Source organism: Mesoplodon bidens (genome assembly GCF_964165515.1).
Source record: "Mesoplodon bidens genome assembly, chromosome: 15".
Taxonomy (NCBI): Eukaryota; Metazoa; Chordata; class Mammalia; order Artiodactyla; family Ziphiidae; genus Mesoplodon; species Mesoplodon bidens.
The window spans coordinates 64,670,498-64,689,794 of NC_138171.1; the positions used below are offsets into that span (position 1 = coordinate 64,670,498).

At 54.9% G+C, this 19,297-nt stretch overlaps 1 protein-coding gene across 1 annotated transcript; it reads right to left on the reverse strand.

The window, feature by feature from the left end:
- Positions 1 to 1,453: 1,453 nt before the first annotated feature.
- On the reverse strand, positions 1,454 to 5,795 carry PRSS22 (serine protease 22). Its single transcript, XM_081256012.1, has 6 exons — positions 5,618 to 5,795; positions 4,959 to 4,985; positions 4,378 to 4,549; positions 3,857 to 4,134; positions 2,634 to 2,791; positions 1,454 to 2,045 (listed from the first exon to the last, which is right to left on the reverse strand). Exons 1-6 carry the CDS (start codon positions 5,697 to 5,699, stop codon positions 1,785 to 1,787), a joined length of 978 nt encoding a protein of 325 aa, XP_081112138.1. The 5' UTR covers positions 5,700 to 5,795; the 3' UTR covers positions 1,454 to 1,784.
- Between the last annotated feature and the right edge of the window lie 13,502 nt (positions 5,796 to 19,297).

The window sequence follows — 19,297 nt, forward strand, 5'->3', positions numbered from 1 at the left end:
GCTTAGCTGCTCCATGGCATGTGGGATCTTCCTGGACCAGGGCTCAAAGCTGTGTCTGCTGCATTGGCAGGCAGATTCTTAACCACTGCGCCACCAGGGAAGTCCCCCCAGCAGATGTTTCTAGGTGTGGCCTTCTCAGGGGCTTCTGTCAGGAGGCCATTGGAAGCAGAGGTAGAGGGTGGTGAGAGACAGGGCGTGGGGGACACTGAGCCACAGAGGCCAGTGGCCAGAGACGGAGACAGAGGAGTGAGGGGACAGGGACAGGACTTTGGGGAGCGAGGAACAGAGGGAGAGCCTGGAGGGCAGAGGGGGAAATGGAGGCAGCAAGGAGGGCAGCGAATGAGGCACCGGTGGAGGGGTATGGTGGGGGGGGGAGACTGAGTCCAGAGAGGAGGGTAAGTGGACAAGGAAAGCAGAGTGACAGGTAAAGCGGGACCAGGTCACAAAGGGGAGGGGCCTCACCTGAGCCACCTGCTCACCCCCCAGCTGGTTCCTAGGCCAGCGGGAGGCCAGGTTAACGTCTGTTTGTTAATAAGACCAACCCCACAGCACTTATTAACATGGGGGTAATCAAAATAATATGAACAAAAGTTTTAGAACAGTGCTCGCAGTAAAGGATACCAACCAACCAAACCACACCTGTGCTGCCTTCTCAAGCTCACTGCACTGATCGTTTCTAGTTGGAGACCCTGAGGCAGCCACTCAGCTCTATCCTCTGCACAGCTGGACCTACTTGTCTTTCTGACTGTTAGAAACAAAGCTCTCTCGCACATACTCATCAAACCAACCACACAGCCCTGTCTGCACATTCGCTTGTTTCTGGGAAGCCCAGGTGGGGCTGATGGGGTACAGCGTCCTGGGCCCTGGGAGGAGGGGCAGGGCTGGTCCAGGAGGCCAGAGGCCTGGCTGCAGGAAGGTGGGCGTTGGGAAAGGGGAGCATTAGCTCGGTCCCAGGCAGACCCCATGGCAGCCTAGGACTCAGCTCTCAGCCCCACTCCGTGGGGGCAGGTGAGGTGACTCAAGCCCCCCCAGAGACCTGCTGTCTCATTGTTTTGCTCCTTCGTTCCGGGGGGAGGAGTCACAGAATCGGCAGTGAGTCACTGGCTGAGTCAGCTCCTGGGGAGTCCTGGCTGCCTCAGCCCAAATCTGAGACACCCGGCTCTAAGATGAGGGAGGATGGGGGACACCCCACTCTCGTGTGTGTTGGGGGGTTCTCCTAGCCAGCCCTGTTTCGGAAATTCAACAGGCAGGTTGGGGACCTGCCAGGACCTGCAGCCCCCAACATCCACCTTTCACGTGGGAGAGCTGGGCCTCCCAGGTTGCTGGGCCTCCTGTCTCCTCTCCATTTGGTCTCCCTGGTGGCAAGGGGTTACAAAAGGACAGTGCAAAGGTCAGAAGTCAGGATGTTGAATCCTAGGTGGGCAGGACACCTGGGTCCCTGGCCAGACCGCCATCCAAACTCCTACCTGCCAGCCCCCGTTTTAACCCTGACTGGACCCTGCTTCCCAATGTTCCCATACCCGAGGGAAAAACCAGGAACTGGTGAATAAATAATTTATTGAAATTGGAGGAATAAATAAAACGTGTGGGCGGAGTTACAAATAACTGTAAAAACCATTAACATGTATGTACACAAAGGCGCTCCGGGCCTCGGGGGTGGGGCCTGAGCCCAGGGCCGGGGCGGAGCCTCCCCGCGGAGGAGATACGGCGCCGGCACTCGGGCGCTACCCGAGGTAGACTGCTTATTTACAACGGAGGAAACAGCACGTGGTCTCCCCAGAGCCCTAAACCCCGCGGCTCCGGGCGGCCCTGCGAGCTCGCCGCGCCCCCAGAGCCCGTCCCCGGCGCCCTGTGGGCCCGCTACCCTGCGAGTGCCCGCGGAGCTGCACCCCTTGCACGAACTTCTGTACCCAGGAGCGGTGGGCGGCCAGGCTGATGTAGACGCCGGGCCGGTTGCGCTCCGCACAGCCCTCGCCCCAGCTGATGATGCCCGCCAGCAGCCAGGTGCCCTCGACCTGGCACATCAGGGGGCCTCCGGAGTCGCCCTGCGGAGAGGAGGGAAGGTTAGGGACCCGCGTGGGGCAAGCGGTGAGCAGAGCCCAGGACCCGCGCCGCAGTGGGTGGCAGTTCCCTTCGTGGGGGGACCATTTCTCCGACCTGGGGGCCGCGGCACCCTAACCAACGCCACCAGGACCGGGAGGGCAGGGAAGGACACACTTCCCAGGCTCACTTCCGGTAAGAAGCACTTTGCGCTAGACCTTCTCCCTCACAACCCTGGAGGCAGGGAGGATTGTGACTTGCTTCACAGTTGAGGAAACCGAGGCTCAGAAAGAAGAAAACCGATCCAGCCCGGGTGTGGACCATTGCACCGTCCCGCCGTGCTCCACCACAGTGGTGGAGCTGGAGCTGGCTCTGGGGGCCAGGAAGGTGCCAGCTCCCTGAGAATGGGGTCAGGCACACCGGAGGTGCTCAGAATGTTTGATGTATGAATGGCTGAGCCAGGCTGGGGCCGGGTTCTGTAGGCATCTATCTAGGGGGACTACCAGGTCACAGCCGATTCTGGGAGGAGGCCCAGGAGCAGAGAGGTGATGGAGCTCAGTGGGGCAGGGTTGGGAAGGAGGTGGTGTGCTCACCAGACAGGCATCCCGCTCCCCCTCCAGGTAGCCAGCGCATAGCATGTCCTCCGTAATGGCGCCCTGCCCGGCTCCCCGCCAGTACAGGCGGCTGCAGACTGCTGAGTCGATGATGGGAACCTTTAGCTTCTTGAGGGTCTGAGGGTGGGGCAGGGGCACTGGGAGCAAGGAGGAGAGAGTCAGGCTTGGGAGACTCTCCTGGTGGCCTCCTCAATTCCCTCCTCAATTCTCTCAGCAGCATTTCTCAAAGGTTAAATGGATCAACTCTGTCAGGCTTTCCCACAATGCCTGCAGAAAGCCCAAATTCCAGGACTCCACTCTGGACCTACTGAATCCCAAATTAATGTGCAGCCTGAAACTCTGAATCTTTAATGAGATCTCCGATGCCAATGAGATGGTTCAAACCAATGGTCCAGGCTTGTCCCGCCTCAGGCACTACTTTATCCAGCACTGGTACTGCTACAGACTAATGGCCACTCAGTGTTGAATGTTATTGGGACTTGAGGGACACCCCCACCATCCCCTAGGGGGATTGACCCTAGGGTTGGTCTGTAGACCTTCCCCAGTTCATAAATCCACCTTCCACAGGAGCCCCTAAGAATGACCGTGGGGAGGCTGGCTGAAACTTCAGAGTCAGTGGGGTCCCCAGATGCCCAAACTGGTGTCATTTCTCTTAATTCTTCTGGAATCTGGTTAAAGTTCCATATATATATGTCACTGCTTCGCTGCCTCTTACTTTATCTAATCTAATTTGTGTTTCTAGATGAGGTTTTCCAAACCTCCAGACTTGGTTTGCCAATTATATTTTACCATTTATGGAGACTGCATTTTCTCCTGGGAATTTTGCCTGCAATTGTGTCATGATGCCACCAGGGGGCGTTTATTCCAGATTTGGAATCTTAGGGCTGTTTTCATATTCACCTGGTTCAGCTTGGTCCCATAGACACCTCCTCTCAGCTGTTCCTATATCACTTAATATGTTGGTTGATCTGGCATCTTTGCCTCAGAACACAGCAAAAGGTACCTTTTAACTAGAAATGATCTAGAACTATCCACCTAGGCTTCTGTGTCATCACACCTCTGGGTCACAGCCTGTCCTTTCTTCTATCTGTGTCATGCTCTGCCTCTGGCCTCTATCCTTTGCTGCCCATGGCACCTGTATCTCCCAGTGTCCACCGCCCTCTGTCCCCACCCCACCCCCCGGGGTGGGAAAGAAGCCACACCTCCATCGTGGATACTCCCCCAGCCAGCAATCCAGCAGTTGGTGTCCGGAAGGAGCTGGACGGAGGAATCAGGCAGGCAGATGGGCAGGATGCGTTCAGAGAACTGGATGGCATGCTCCAGGCGCACCAAGGCGATGTCAGCACGGGCGCCTTCCTTCCAGGAGTACACAGGGTGGGACTTCACCCAGGCAATACCCACCTCCTGGGACCTCGGGCCGGGGTTCCCCAGCTTCCAGGCCCCCAGCAGCACAGAGAACAGGGCTGGTTTGTTCAGATCGCTGGAAGGGAGAGGGAGGGGGTGGCATCAGCCAGGAACCACTGGGTGGTCAGGAAGCATCTGGGAAGGGTTTCTGGGGGAATGGCAGGCATATGAAGGCCCCTGGTGAGCAAAAGAGGCTTCTGGGGAGAAGCAGGGACTCTTCTGAGGGACCCAAGACTGGACTGAGGCCTGGAAGCCGGGGCCGTGTGGGCAGCCTGGGGTCTGGGGAATCGAGTGGAGGGGACCGGCTGAGCATATGTACCCTTTGAAGCAGTGGGCGGCCGTGAGCACCCAGTGGTTGGTGAGCAGGGAGCCTGCACAGAAGTGGGTGCCATTCTTCAGGATGCTCACAAGCCAGGGCCACTCAGCATCGGTGCTGTCCTCACCACCCACGATTCGGTTCAGGTGTTGGGGCTTTCCACAGGCTGGGCGGCCTGGCGGAGGAGGGGCCGGTATGTCAAACCCTCAGGCACAGTCCTCATCCCTTCCAGCCCCCCTTCCCTGCCTTCAGCACTTGGGCCTGTGCTCCAGTCTCCTCCTACCCTGGCTCCATCCTTTGCTGCCTCTTCCGCGGCCCTTCCACCCTCTGCCCTCCCCTCTGGCTCAGCACTTGGTCCTCTAGCCCTTTTACCTTCTCGGGCCGCTCACCCCGTCCTGGGCCTCTCTCCTCCACATCCCGACTCTCTGGGCCGCATCCCGACTCTCTGGGCCTCTTTTCCTGCTCAAACCCCCTCTTGCCCCACTGCCTGCTTCTGACCTGTCCCCCACAAACAGACACACAGACACTACCCTGCCCTTCAGGCTTCCTCCCTCCCCGCTTCCCTGAGGGCAGCTCTGACTTACCAGCTGTCTTGGCAGCAGCTAGGGTGGCTGAGGGCAAGAGAAAGAAAGGGTCAGGTCGGTGGAGGGGAGCCCTGGTGCCCAGCAATCCTTCCCGGTGGCTCAGTCCCTGGGGCCCTCCAGGCCACCCCAGGCGGGGCATTTCCTGGAGCCTGGGCAGGACGGACAGAAACCTCAGGCCCTCGCTGTGAGCTGCGGCCTTGGCCTCCCTGCAGCTTCCTGTCCAGCCTGTGCCCAGGCTCCATGCAGCCTACCTGGGGGTGAGGGGTCAGCTCCTGGGGTGTCTCACTGGGGTAAGAGTAAGAACCCCCCTCCCAGGCCGGAGGTCTAGATGCCGCTGCCCCAGCAGTGGACCATGCAGACCCAAGAGACAGGAACGGGACGTGAAGAAGGTAAATAACAAGCAGAGCTGAGCACACTGAGCACTGACTGCGCTAAGCCCTGTCCTGGGCCCTGTAGTGCAGTGTTTCATGTACTCCTCACAGCTGTGGAGGAACCTGAGGCTCAGAGCAGGCAAATTATGATAGAGAGGGAGAGAGGGAGTTGGGGGAACAAAGCAACAGAAGAGAGGGAGAGGAGGGATTCAGGCAGGACCAAGAGGGAGGGCGGCTGGGTGGACAATGGGGAAGGGGTGCAGAGGGCAGCAGTTCCTCAGGACTCACCTGGAGCAGCCAGAAGCAGCAGGGAGGTTACAATCCTGACGTAGTGCCTCCCCAGGGCAGGGAGAGTCTTGGGAACCACCATGGTCACTGCCGACAGGAGAGCTTGTGTTCCCTGCAGGCCACCCCAGGTTTTATCCTGTGAGACAGAATGCTGTTGGACCAGTCTCCCGAGTGAGTGGCTCAGTCCCGCCACCCCGGACTGTCAGTCACAAGGAGGGGGTGGGGCTTCGGGGAGGAAATGAGCCGTTAAAGTCGGGGGTGGGGCTGGGGGTGGGGCTGGGGGTGGGGGTGGGAAGGCTCTAGCTGGGACCCCTACCTCAGGCCTGGATCCGCGGACTCAGGTCTCAGGATCTGGGCTCTGGACGGGCAGGCGAGGGAACCTGGGCCCTCAGGTCTAGGCTAGGCCTTGACCTTGACTGGAGGGACAGGGCAGAGAAAGGCCCTTAAGCTTGAAGCGGGGGTGGTCCAGGTGGGGAAGGAAGGCACTCAGACCCTGGGGCCTGGGTCCGCGATGGCAGGAGCCATTGGGGAGGCCCTGGGGCCTTGGGTGGGTGACAGCGGGCAAGGGGCTGCCCAGAGGCTCCGTAACGGCTCCTGTGACTCAGCGGAAGACCTGACCCAGCCCTGGGCTCGGGGATTCCGTTAACCCACTTGCCAGAAGGTGTGAATCAGACCCCCGGTGGCCACCTGTCCCAGGGAAACCTTCCTGTGGACCCTGTCACTCAGCAGCCTGAGGATTCATCTCTCACCTGGACTTCCAGGAACCCCGGGTGGGGCAGCCAGTTGCCCAGGTGGCTGTGACTGATGCGGCTGCCTGGAGAGGGCTGGGATGCTGAGTCCCCACACCCCACCCCAGCTCCTGTGCTCCCAGGACCACCCCCCTGGACTCCTCCTTGGGGTCAAACGGCTGCTGGGTGATGCTTGAGCGGGGAGCCCAGGTGGGGGTGTGAGAAGCGAAATGCTCCCCCAAGGAATCTTGCCCGCGTGATCCTATAACCCTCACCCTGCAGTCAGGTCTTCCGTGACTCAGTGCCCCACACTCCAGACACCCGCGCCCTGAGCAGGAGGAGTCAGGCTTCTTCCGAGAGAGACTGTGTATCTTTGTCCTTCAGTCATTTGATCAACAAACCTTGTGATGACCCTCGATATGCCTGGGGAGGGGCATGGACATAACAGCAGTTACGGCGTGCTTAGTGAGCCAGGCACCACCTCATTCAGTATGCAAAGGCTCTTATTATTCCCATTCTGCAGATGAGCAAACTGAAGCCACTTAGGGAGATTAGTGACTTACCCAAGGTCCCCCAGCTGGTGAGGGGAGGAGCCCAGATATGAACCCCAATTCTAGAGAAGGGGCAACTGGACTCTTGGAGCCCTGAGGGAGCCCAGTTCAGTAGACGGATGGTGACCCGCCCCCCGGAGTCAGAAGTGCTGGGTGGGTGGGAGCCCAGGGGAGGCACCTGATGCTGGCAGGGGGTGGGGGCAGCCAGTGAGGGCTGCCCAGAAAGGAGGACCTTGAAAGGGAGGCTGAGGTAAACGCTGGAGTTAACCCTACAGAGGCTGGGGATGGGGACCAGTTGCGGGGGAAGCCCGAGGTCAGAGAGAGGGAGTGAGGGCCCGGTGGGTGGCTTGGGGCGTTGGGAGGGGCTGCCACCACAGCCCCTGTCCTTTGTGGGCAGACCGCCTACCACAGCTTCTCCTAAACCCCACAGCTTAGCCAACACACGTTCTGCCCCCAGAGCCTGCCCAGGGGTGGACTCCCCTCCTGCTGTCCACCTCCTCAGTCTGTTAGGGGTTCCAAGAGTCTGTGAGACTCCCCTGGAGATCGTCGGTACCAGAAAGGATCATCGGTGTGTTTTACTGGCCCCTGCTTGGGTTGGAGGGGCAGGAGGCAACTCAGGATTAAACCGCAGGCCAGAGGTGCCCTCCAGCTGCGTGGAGGCCCCTGCCCCACTCCACCCAAAGACAAGGCAAGGGTGGGGCGCAGGAGCCTGAACAGCCCCTAGCTGACGCATTCACCTCTGTCCCAGGACTGGGGGTGGAGAGACCGCAGGGAAACAGAGTGGCTAAGGTGAGGGGCACCTCCAGTGGGGCCCCAGCAGCAGTCGAGCAGAAATGCCAGCAGGGTGGGGGAAGGGGGCTCCCTGCCAGTGCCCTCCCCGACCTGCTCTCTGTCCTGGGTCCACCTCTGTGCCCCGTGGCTGACCTTGCCCCTCATGCTCTTCCCACCCACTCCCTTCCTGAATCTAAGGCGGTTGGCCTCCCCAGCTCACCCCACAAGCACTTATTGGGCACCTGCTGTATGCCAGGTCCTGTGCTGGGCACCGGGACACGATAATGAATAAAACACATGTCCTATCCTTAGACAGCACACATCTCCCCAGGGGTGGGAGGCAGTGAGCAAGTAATGACCGCAAGGGGTCATGGGGGGATGGGCACAGAGGCCTGGGACTGGGGTAGGAGTGTTGGGGAAGGAGGGGGCTGTAGGCGTGGACCCTGGAGGGCCTCCTGAGGGTGGGTGCTGTGTGCTGCGACTCTCAGAGGGGAGGGACGGTGAGGAGGTTCCCCATGGATCCTTGGGATCTAGGTTGGTACCTGGTGCACGCTGGGTCTCGATGGATGTTTGTTGAATGAATAAACAAGTGAGGAAGAAGTGAGTCTGGAGAATTCCACTGGGGACCGACTGCTCCAGCCTCTTGCCTCTCCAGTTCCTCTCTGTTCCAGCTCTTCGTGCCATTCATGCCACCTGGATCACTTCCCAGGTGATCCAAGGGGCAGGCATGTACCCCAAAATGTTGCTGCCCTCGAGATGGGGTGGCCAGGAAGATAGCCCCAAGGGGAAGGGCCCAGGAAGTACCAGGGGAAGTCCAGAAAAGCCAGTGAAGACTTCCTGTCACAAGTCCTGGAAAAGGGCCCCACAGACCGGCTCCCCAGTTCCCAAGGAGTGGAGACGTTGGCATGATTCAACATTCATTCAAACAGAATATTCATTGTGCCCACGGTATGCCAGACCTATGCCAGGCATCATGGCTGGGCATCTCTTCACCGGGGCAGGAGATGGATGGGCTGCCCACCCTGCCACCCACTCTCCGTGTCCCTGCCAGGCTGTCTCAGGACCACTGATGATTTTGCAGGGAGCTGGGGGTGACAGATAGGGCTGCAGAGGCCTCAGAGGGCATAGCAGCTGGAGCCAGCAATGCTCAATCCAGAGAAGTGACTCACTGCCCCCCTCCTCTCAGCATCTCAGACATGGGCACCGGAGTCTGGCAGATATCTGATCAGGGTATCTGTTCATTATCCAACCAAATCTACTGAGCACCTACTGCGATACGGCTGTGAACAAACCAAAGACAATCCTGCCCTCACGGCAGGGACACCAGGGGAAACAGAATAAACAAATAAGTAAATCATTTAGTTTAATAGATGATAAAGTTTATGGGGAAAACCAAAGCCGGAAGGGACTCTGGGGTGGGGGTGGGGATGGGAGGGGGAACAGGAGGTGGGGTGTGGGGTTTGGGGGTTTGTAATCTTACATCAGGATCCCAGGGAAGAAGTGCAAACCTTCAGCTGAGACTTGCAGGAGAGGGGCAGAGGCGGGTGTGGTCAGAGACCATTCCAGCCGCAGGAAGAGCAAACTCAAAGGCTCGGTGGGTGGAATGGAGGATTCCAGTGGCAAAAGAGAGGCACAGGGGCTAAGGGGGCCTGGCCCGGCCACCCGGCCTCCCTGTGTAGGTGACACTGAGCCTGGCTCCAGAGGATGAGTTGGGGACACTAGGAGAAGAGGTGGGGAGAGCCATCCAGGGTGAGGGGCCAACCAGCTCAGGGCACAGGGACAGGGTACTCGGGGCAGAGGTCACCAGACCACCAGGGTCCTTGTGGGCCCAACCATATAAGGGAGCCTTGGCTTTAGGGCAGGAGCCCTGCAGACAGAAATCCAGCAGAGAGCGTTGGCCGCAGGAACTGCTCTCTCCTCTGAGGCTCATTTTCATGCAGTTCTGGCCCTGGCTTGGAGTTTGTGAGCTGTTTTCTGTAAGGAGAGGCTGGATCTCTGAGTTGGAGAGGGGAGCCCGGGTGGGGTGGGGGTCACGCTGAACTCCAGGCAAGCCACTTGGCTCTGAGATCAGCACTGCATTCCAGGTGTGGAATCCAGCCCTCCAGTGGGTTTGGTCAGACCCACACTGCTGTGTTTTTTAAATTGGGCAAATCCACATTAAAAGAAAAAATCTGGGGCTTCCCTGTCGGTCCAGTGGTTAAGACTCCATGCTTCCAATGCAGGGGGCATGGGTCTGGTCCCTGGTTGGGGAACGAAGATCCCACAAGCCAGACAGCGCGGCCAAAAAAAAAAAAAAAAAAAATCTGAATTTTGACTAATGCTGTTGTGAACACAAGTGTACAAATGTTTTTCTGAGCCCCTGCTAAAACAGATGTTTGCACACCCATGTTCACAGCAGCATTATTCTCAGCAGACACAAAGGTGAAACAACCCAGTGTCCATGGATGGATGAATGGATAAACAAAAGGTGGACCATTATGTACTGTTCAGTATGAAAAGGAATGAAGCACTGACACACGCTACAACATGGATGGACCTTGAGGACATTATGCTGAGTGAAATAAGCCAGACACAAAAGGACAAATACTGTATGATTCCACCTATATGAGGTCCCTAGAGCAGTTAAATTTATAGCAACAGAAAGTAGAGGGTGGGTGCCAGAGACTGGGGGAGGGGGGATCGGAGTTAGTGTTTAATGGGAAAGGAGTTTGCTCAAGATGAAAGTTCTGGAGACGGATGGTGGTGATGGTTGCACAACCCTGTGAATATATGTAATGCCATCGGACTGTACACTTAAAAATGGCTAAAATGATAAACCTTATGTATATTTCACTGCAATTAAAAAACGGAAAAAGAAATCTGAATATCCACCGTTTCATGAACCTCAGAAGCTGTGGCAACACTGGGCCCCGCTGGGCTGGGAGGCCTGATTCCAGTCCAGCCCCACTCACCCACCTGCACTCTGCGGTTTGGGCCAGCCAGGGCACCGTGTCTTTGGGTATCTCCTGCGCTCGGAGGGCAGGGCTTGGGACAGAACAGATGCTCCATCCCTGCCAGGTGACTCAAGTAAGTCCCCAGAGCAAGCAGAGCACTCCGAAGGAGCCAGGGACATCGCAGCGGCTTCTTCCAACCTGGCCTCAGTTTATGCATCTGTGCAGAGGCCTGTCAGCCCCGCTATGTCTGTCATGACTTCTCAGGCAAAGGGCTGGTGGCTGCGCCAGGCTGAGCGGCGGCTGAGCAACAGCCAGGCTGTGCTGTCTGCAGGCAAGTTTTTCCAGGGCCCTAATGGTTTTGAGGAACCTGGCCTGGCTGGTCTCCGGGACACTGCTCACCGGCTGGCATTTCATCACCTTCCCAATGGGACGTCCTTCCATCTAACCACTCCTGAACTGTCCTGGGGACTCGGCTGTCACTTGGGGCTCCCTGCCTCTTGGAGACTGGGGTGAAGAACGCTCTTAGTCATGGAGAAAAGGAGACATTTCCAGTGACGTTTGGAAAGGTCTCCCCATCCCAAGAGCCCGGGTCCCCCTCAGAGCCTCGCCATGGCTCCTATGGCCCCAGGCCTCACATTTCCTCTACCTCTGCCCAGGCTCCTCAAGGCCCTCTCGGTTCTGCTTACCCTAGTCCCAGCCCCAGAGTTCTGTTTCTTCTCCCTTCCACGAGAAACCCAGCTTCATTGGTGCACACCAAATCCTTTCCTCATCTTCAGGCTCTCGGACCCTGGGCTGTGTAGTCCAGGCACTCCCCACCCGCACCCCCACCTCAAATTCTGCGAAATAAAATTTTCTCCATCTTGTAACAGCATTGCCTGTGCACTTGACATTTCCTCAAAATGGAAGTTGAGCATCCCCCTCCTTGCCCAGCCTTCCTTTCTGTAGTCTTAGGGGTCCCTCCTCCCCAGTCCCTTCCTCAACCCCATACTTTCTAAACACAGAGCCCCTCCCTGACCCACACCACTGTCTGACTCTTTGAATGCTGGACATCCAGGGTCCAGGTGTTAATGGTGTGACTCCATGTATCTTCACTCTGGTTAATGTCTTCCTGGAATATAGAGCATTGTTCATTCTCGTGGTCCACTAAGACTTTCAGCACTTTTTTAAAAACTGCACTTATACCTGTTCCTCCATTCCTTAGTGGTCCATCTCTTTCTCGATGGCAGGTCTCCATGTCAGCTTCCTCCAGAGTTTTCCTTCCATGGCTTAGAACATTCTCCTAGGTTTTGTTCATAACCTATTCCTTCTTTGGAAGAGTTGGCTGTACATCAGAATTCTTAGAGCACGTTTTCCCCACTGACTCCTGTTGTTCTGGAAAAATATCCCACCAGCCTGGCTGGGAATCACCAGGGAGGAAGGTGGCCAGTCATCCTACAGAAATGCCATTGGAAAGGTCTCCTTTCCTCCATGACTAAGATCGTCCTTCACCAGTCAAGCACACTGCTCTTCCTCCTACCCAGGACCAACTAGAATGACTCTCACTGCAACACTGAGAAATCAGTCTGGAAGGACTGCAATTCCTCTGCACCAGGAAACAGAGAGGGGAGCCCCATGCTGGGAAGGGCTGAGCCCGGACAGAGCCTGATGGGAAGAGTTGATCTGGGAAGGGCAGAGGGAGTGGGCATGTCGGGCAAACTGCCTTGCTGGGTACCCATCGCCGGGCTGGGCCACTTCTAGCACTCTTGGTGACTCGTCAAAGACTTGCAGACCTAGGAGTTGTGAGGTCAGAGGTCATGGCCAAGGGCTCATGGAGAGGAAGTGACTGTACAGAATTAACTTCGGCTAGGGGTAGGTGGAGAATGAGAGGCCCCCAGTTCCATAGGTAAGCTGGACACAGAGCTGGAGTCTGCAGGTCTGCCTGTGGGGTACCTACTGAGCCATTAGCTGGGCAGCCACGTGATGCTGGCCAGAGAGGAGGTGTGGAGAAACCAGCTCCAGCCTCCCCTGCAGGGTGGAGAACCACCTGCCTCCAGCCACGTTCCTCCTCCCCCATCAACCCTCCAGGGAAACAAGTGACTGTGCTAACTACTGCTAATGAATGGCTTCTAGGTAAGTCAGAGTGTGGACGTTTCTCTTGTCAGGAGGACAGACAGCTCTGGGGGAGTCAGGTGGCAGCTGGGATTGGGATACCCCTGTTCTAGGGGCCCAGGCAGAGAGACACCCAACACTTGCAGTCCATAGCTGTGCCTCCAAGACACAGGATGGGTACTGGGGATCTGGATTCCCACCAGGCATCTTTAACTAGTAATCTGGAGGTTCCCTCAAATTCAGACACTCCCCAGACACCATGTTTCAGAAAACGGCATCACCGTGCAACCAGTTGCTCAAGCCACATGCCTGCGAGCCATCCTTGATTTAGCCTTTTCCTCCCCACCCATAACCAATTGTAAAGGAAAAACTCCTTTCCTGTACACATAGAATACTTTTGACACCAGGTGTGTGGGTTTTTCCACCACAAGCAATTCTCTAATTCTCTGTGGACACCAACTGTGTGTCCTACGATTTAACTCACTCCTGACACTAACTGAGTCTGTGCAGACCCCACAGGTTAAAGGCTCAGTCCCACAAGACTCCCCCCACCTCAGAGGCCAATCACAAGTGGTGGGTCCTCAGGTCACCTGCACTTGTCTGACATGGCTACAAATTGGGAGTTCCCAGGAACCCCCTCCTCAGGTTTGATAATTTACTATAACGACTCAACAGAACTCAGGGAAACACTTATTTACATTTACCAGTTTATTATACAATAAAGGACACAGATGGACAACCAGGTGAAGAGGCGCATGGGGCAAAGTCCGGAAGGGTCACGACTGCAGGAGCTTCTGTCCCCATGGATCTGGGGTGTGCCACCTGCCTTGCATGTGGATGTGTTCCCCAACCTGGACGCCTTCCAAACCCTGTACTTTAGGGATTTTTATGGAGGCTCGTCACGTGGGCACAATCCATTATTAACTCAATCTCCAGCCCCTCCCTGCTCCCCAGAAGATGGGAGATGGGGCTTAAAGTTTCAAGCTTCTAATCATGGCTTGGTCTTTCTGGTGACCAGTCCCCATCCAGCAGCCAAAGAGGCCACCAAGAATTATCTCATTAGAACAAAAGATGCTCCAATCACCCAGGAATTCCAAGGGCTTCAGGAACGGGGGTGAGGGGGGCAGATACCTATATATATATATTTGCAGTGTAAGTGTCTGACATTAAGCTTTTGGTTGCTGGGGCATCCATTTCAAGACATCCATCTCAAATGAACACATCGCCAGCTGTGCGACACAGTTACTAGCTGACAACTAGATAAGGAGCCAGGCGGCCCCGCACATGAAGGATTAGAAAGGTTTAGAAAGCCCTGGGTGACCTAGATAACTGACCACTGGAGTGTCCCCACTTTTCCTTTCCTGAGCCCAAATTCCCACTCTTAGGTTTTATTTATTTATTTATTGGCCTTCCCGAGAGGCTTGCGGGATCTCAGTTTCCCGACCAGGGATTGAACCTGGGCCACGGTAGTGAAAGTGCTGAATCCTAACCACCAGACCACCAGAAACTCCCCCAACTCTCAGCTTTTAAATTCGGCCATGAATTAGAATTTAAATTCGACAAAGAGTGAAGCCAGGAAACCCCAGCCTCCTCACCCTTGGACCCTAATAAAGGCAGAGCCCCCTGTCCGCGTCCCCCATCCCCCCCGCACCCTCGACCTCACTGTGTGGCCCTAGGGTATGCGGTGTGCCCTCCAGGACCTGTGAGTAATAAATCTGGTTTCTTTCCAAAGTTTCCTGAGGGTTGTTTCTAAGGTGTGTCTTGCAATCATAATAAGAACCACAAGGGCCAGTCCAGCCACAACACGTCTGTGAAGGCCTTGCAGTGTCGTGGGGCTGGGAGAGGGGCTCAGGCACCCCTCGCCACCAGCATTACTACTGATAGGCTGAGCCCAACACAGCAATACTTCTTACTTCCCACCAATCCATCGGTACGTCCTGGTGTCTCCAGCCCAGAACAAGCGAGCGGGAGAGCCCAGGCCTTCTCCCCCACCCCACAACCCCGGCACAGGCCCGCCAGCCCCCCTCCTGGTGGGTCCTGGGTCCCCTCCAGGATCTTCTCCCGCAGCAACCAGAGATGTTTAACAAAACACCAACTAGATCATGGCATCTCCCCGTTAAAAACCCTAGCGGTGCTCACTGCACTTAGGAGATCTCAAATCCTCGCGTCTCCTCCCGGCAGGTGCTGCAGCGTCCACCCGTGCTGACCTCTTCCCCTTCCTGTCCTCACTCCTGGCTCACGCCCAGCCCCACTGGGCCTCTATTTCTTCTTCGCCCTTTGCACGTGCTGCTCCACCTAACCGGAAGGTCTTGACTGCACCTTCAGAGCAGGCACCTTCTCTTTGGCCTTAGTTTAAGTGACACCCTGTTATTCTTTTTTTTAAAAATTAACTAATTAATAAACTTGGCTGCGCCAGGTCTTAGTTGTGGCATGCAAGATCTTCGTTGCCATATGCAGGACCTTTAGTTGTGGCATGGGAACTCTTAGTTGCGGCGTGTGGGATCTAGTTCCCAGACCAGGGATAGAACCCAGGCCCCCTGCATTGGGAACGCGTAGTCTTAGCCACTGGACCACCAAGGAAGTCCCTCTGTTATTCTTTTACACAGCCCTGTTGGGAAAAGTGTGGAAGACTTGAAATGGGCAAATGAGATGCCTGGATAGCCTTCCAAGGCAAGCTGGAGCCTCCAGGGATCATCTGATCCCATAGGGGAGTGCACCTTTGTTTGTCTCTGATGAGGCTATTTGACAGCTCTGTGGAGACAGACGTTAATTGGCAGAAAACTGACAGTAATGCCAATAATTCCTGCTCCTAGAAAGCAAGTCATATCCCACCAATGCTACTGATTACCCTGTGAGGATGGACAGCATTGCTGGTTGGCATTCTCATCATCCTGTGGAAGAGATGATTCCAAACGTTACATTCCTTGCTTTAGGCTACTGAGCAGTCTTGCATCCATTATTAGCAAATTGATTTCAGCATTCCTGATTTCCCATGTATATGTCTCTTCTTCAGATTCTCTTTTAAACCAGTTTTAACATCTTGATGGTTTCCTCCTTCATTAATGAGTTAAAATCTTTGATACATGCCACTTTTATATTTATTTGAAAGTCATGCGTTTACCTTTTTTGAAAATTACACTTTTAACAGCTCACTGTTATACCCACAGTGCTTGGCACGTAGCAGCTCCCACTTTTGCTGAGTCAATTGATTATTTAATTAAATGAAACAGTATGCAACTTTTTTCCTGATAAAACAGGCTATGGATTCTATTTTTACCCTTTTATATTATTGGAATCATGCTACTACATTATTTTAATCTGTTTTCTAAATGTAATATATTTTGGTATCTTCCCATGCCAGTAAACTATTTTCATAACATGAAAATTAACACTGGACATTCACTCTTTTTACTACTGTACAGAATGCTTCATTAAACAATCTTATTCAGAAATCTTTGAAAAACAACTCTGATTATTTCCACAAGTTATATTCCTAATAGAGATATTGCTAGGTCAAAGGTTATAAACTTATATACAGCTTTTAGCATGTATTATCAAACTACTCTCTATTCTGAAATTGTATAGTGATTTATTATCCTTTCCTTTCTTTACCATAGAAAGATGAAATGCAAATATTTTTCCCTCATATCCTGGCAGAGTTTCAAGATCCCGTCTTTCTTGCCCTGGAGGAAAAGAGAACTAGTTTTCCAGGTGCTAATGACTTGGTCTCAAGACTTACCTTGCCCTCAGGTCTGCTGGGAAAGACAAGAGGAGACAGGAAATGCTTCACTGAGGAACAGAAAGGGGGAAGGAATTCCCCCAGTCTAAATGAAGGGAAGACCAGCAAAGTTCCGTGTGAGGGCGCAGCTCAAAGGCTCAGGAGCCCCAAGGAGCTCAGGCTTCACTGGGAGACCCCAGCCATCAGGTGCCAGGGCCTGGGAGTGCCCAGAGAGGACCCACCTGATCAGAATTTACTCCTCACCCATGCCTGCTCTGCACTGGGCTGCACTGCCAACCTCCACTTGTGCCACACCTGCCACCTCCACGCTTCCCTAGCAAAGCAGATATCCAGCCAGGACGCTCTGAGGGGGCCCAAATGAATGTCACCTACAGGCTGTAAATAGCTGCTTCCTCAAACCGCCGACTGCCCCTTAATGCCGTTGCTCCAGCCCTCCCCTAGACCCCCAAAGGGAGTAATTAAAGGGTTCATGCTAGGGACTTCCCCAGCGGTCCAGTGGTTAAGACTCTGTGCTTCCAATGCAGTGGGTATGGGTTTGATCCCTGGTTGGGGAACTAAGATCCCACATGCCACTCAGCATGGCCAAAAAATGAAAAAAAAAAAGGGGGGGTTAATGCCTGTTGAGACAGGGGACCTCCAAGTGTCTCCAGCCAGCCTTTTCTGATTGTTTCCTGCCTGTAAAGAACTGGTTGTTCAATATTTTTTATGTTGCCCCTGCACCTGTCCTGGGGATGGGGAGGGGGTCAGTGGGAGCAGTGCAGGAACTGACCTGAACAAGCCCCAGACTCCCTGAGCTGGGATAGTGGTTACTGTCATCTTCATTTCTCCTGATTTCTCTCCTGACCTGATTAATCCTCTGAGTCCTTCCCAACTTTGCTTCCCATGGGACCAGTCTCTCTCTCACAGCTGTCCTAGACCCACAGTTCACAGGGCAGCCCACACTGCTAAGGGCTGACGCTGCTCCAGAATCATCTGCACCTCAGTTGCAACTTCTGGCACTCAACACATGAACTCACTTCAGCCTCCTTATCCTGCCCAAAGCACTGTCTTCCCCACCATACCTAGGAGGAAATGAGCTCAGAGAGGGGAGGAGCTCACTCCAATTCACATGACTGGGAAGTAGGAAGGCCAGGAGTCAAACACCCCAGGGCCATTTTAAGACCTTGATAAGCCTGGAACATTTGTAACCTTGAAGCCTCCACCACATGGCATCAAACATGTGAACGTGCACCTCCCTTTACCGAGTAAATGCAATGACCCTGTTACTATATGCGTTCAGTCACAGTTGGCAAGTGAACATAGTGATATGTTGGAGACATTTAATAAACATCTATTCATTTCGATTTGGCAGCTCCCTTTTCGGATTTGAGAGTAAGAATTATTTTTCAAGATGCAGACAGTTTTGTAAGCCCCACCATGCTGTAATACTGAAAGGCTCCAACAGGCTGAAACCTTGGTCTTCTCACGCATGCCCAGCTCCCCCCGTGCCCCCCGCGCCCCCCGCCCCAACATAATCCCCATTTCACGCACAAGAAAACCACATACAGGATTCCTCTGGGTGCAAATAGCAGAGGACTGTGACTCACACTGGCTGAGGCAAAATAACATGGCTATTACTGTGAGTCTACTATTCCCGGAAACACCTGCCCGGGAGGATAAAAGGTGCAAATAACTTTATTCCTTGACTTCAGAAAAATCCATCGAAAATGGCAGCACTTTTTAACAGGTAACATCAAACAACTGTTGAAGCTCCAAGACTCTGAAACGCTCACCTCGCTGAGACGACAAATCCTAAACTACTGTGACCAACAACCTTAAACTATATAACATGATTCCTACCCAATCCTCATTAAGGTCCACCTTAAACCAGACCCCAAAACCTCACTATCTCAACTTTGCCCTTCCCACCTCCTCTCCACTAAGGACTCTTTCAAGATGCTACTCTCCCTGAACAAGGGAAGCAACAAACTCAGTTCTGTCTTTGCAACAGGCTGCTTGGATAGTACTTTCAAGGAGCCAGCATTTGACGAGGGAAACAGGACCAACACGGTGGGCCAAGCCCAACTGGACCAGACGCAGCGCTGGAGTAAATCTCCCTGGAGGGGTGGGCACTACCTGCCAAAGAGAAAGAAAGGGAACACATGTCTGGGAGCCAAACAACGGTGTCTACTGCAGTAACCCATGGCCAGTCGGGTTAAATGCCTTGCCCAAGGCCACGCAGACTGTTGGCATAAGAGCTGGGAGGAAAACGTAGGCCTTCTGGCCAGCAGGTCATTGCCCTCGTCCGCACCCACGCTGGAAGCCTGGGGAGCCTCCTTCCCTGATCTCCCGGGCGCTGCTGCCTCAGGGTGACCCAGGAGGAAGCTCCTGTTCCTCGTCCCTCCACACTAATCCGCACTAGTCCAGGAAAGTATAAGCTAATTGTCCACTGATTAATTAATGACCTAGAACCGCTCTGGAACCTCAGCAGGCGGAAGCACGATCACCGCAAGGGGGATGCCGGGAAGGCGGCGGCTGGGCAGACTTCCGGCCTCAGAGGCTGCCGGGTGTGGGCTTTGGGCCTAGGGCGGCCGCGTTGGGGGCGGCCCTTCCGCGCCCCAAGACCCCTGCCAGCGTCCCCCGGGGCTGGACGCGCCCGAAATAGAAGGTAAAGCGTCTTCATGGTCCAGGAGCCTAGCAGGTGCCGCGGACCGCAGGGGTCTTCGACTCCAACCCCGGCTGCCTATCAGACTGTGTCTGTCGCCCCCCAGTGGCCGTGTCGGGGACTCGAGCCGGAGCTTGCTGCTCCCCACCTGAGCCCCATTCCTCCTCCTGCCTTTGTTTCCCAGCGCCTTGGAAGAAGTAAAATACGAACCATCAAAAATGAGAGG

Excerpts from the sequence above, each read along its gene's own strand:
- PRSS22 (XM_081256012.1), bottom strand. The coding sequence starts at position 5,699 with ATGGTGGTTCCCAAGACTCTCCCTGCCCTGGGGAGGCACTACGTCAGG. Across the intron at positions 2,792-3,856 it reads GGGGAGTATCCACGATGGAG|TGCCCCTGCCCCACCCTCAG; the intron begins GTGTGGCTTCTT and ends CCTTGCTCCCAG. Across the intron at positions 2,046-2,633 it reads GGGAGCGGGATGCCTGTCTG|GGCGACTCCGGAGGCCCCCT; the intron begins GTGAGCACACCA and ends TCCTCTCCGCAG.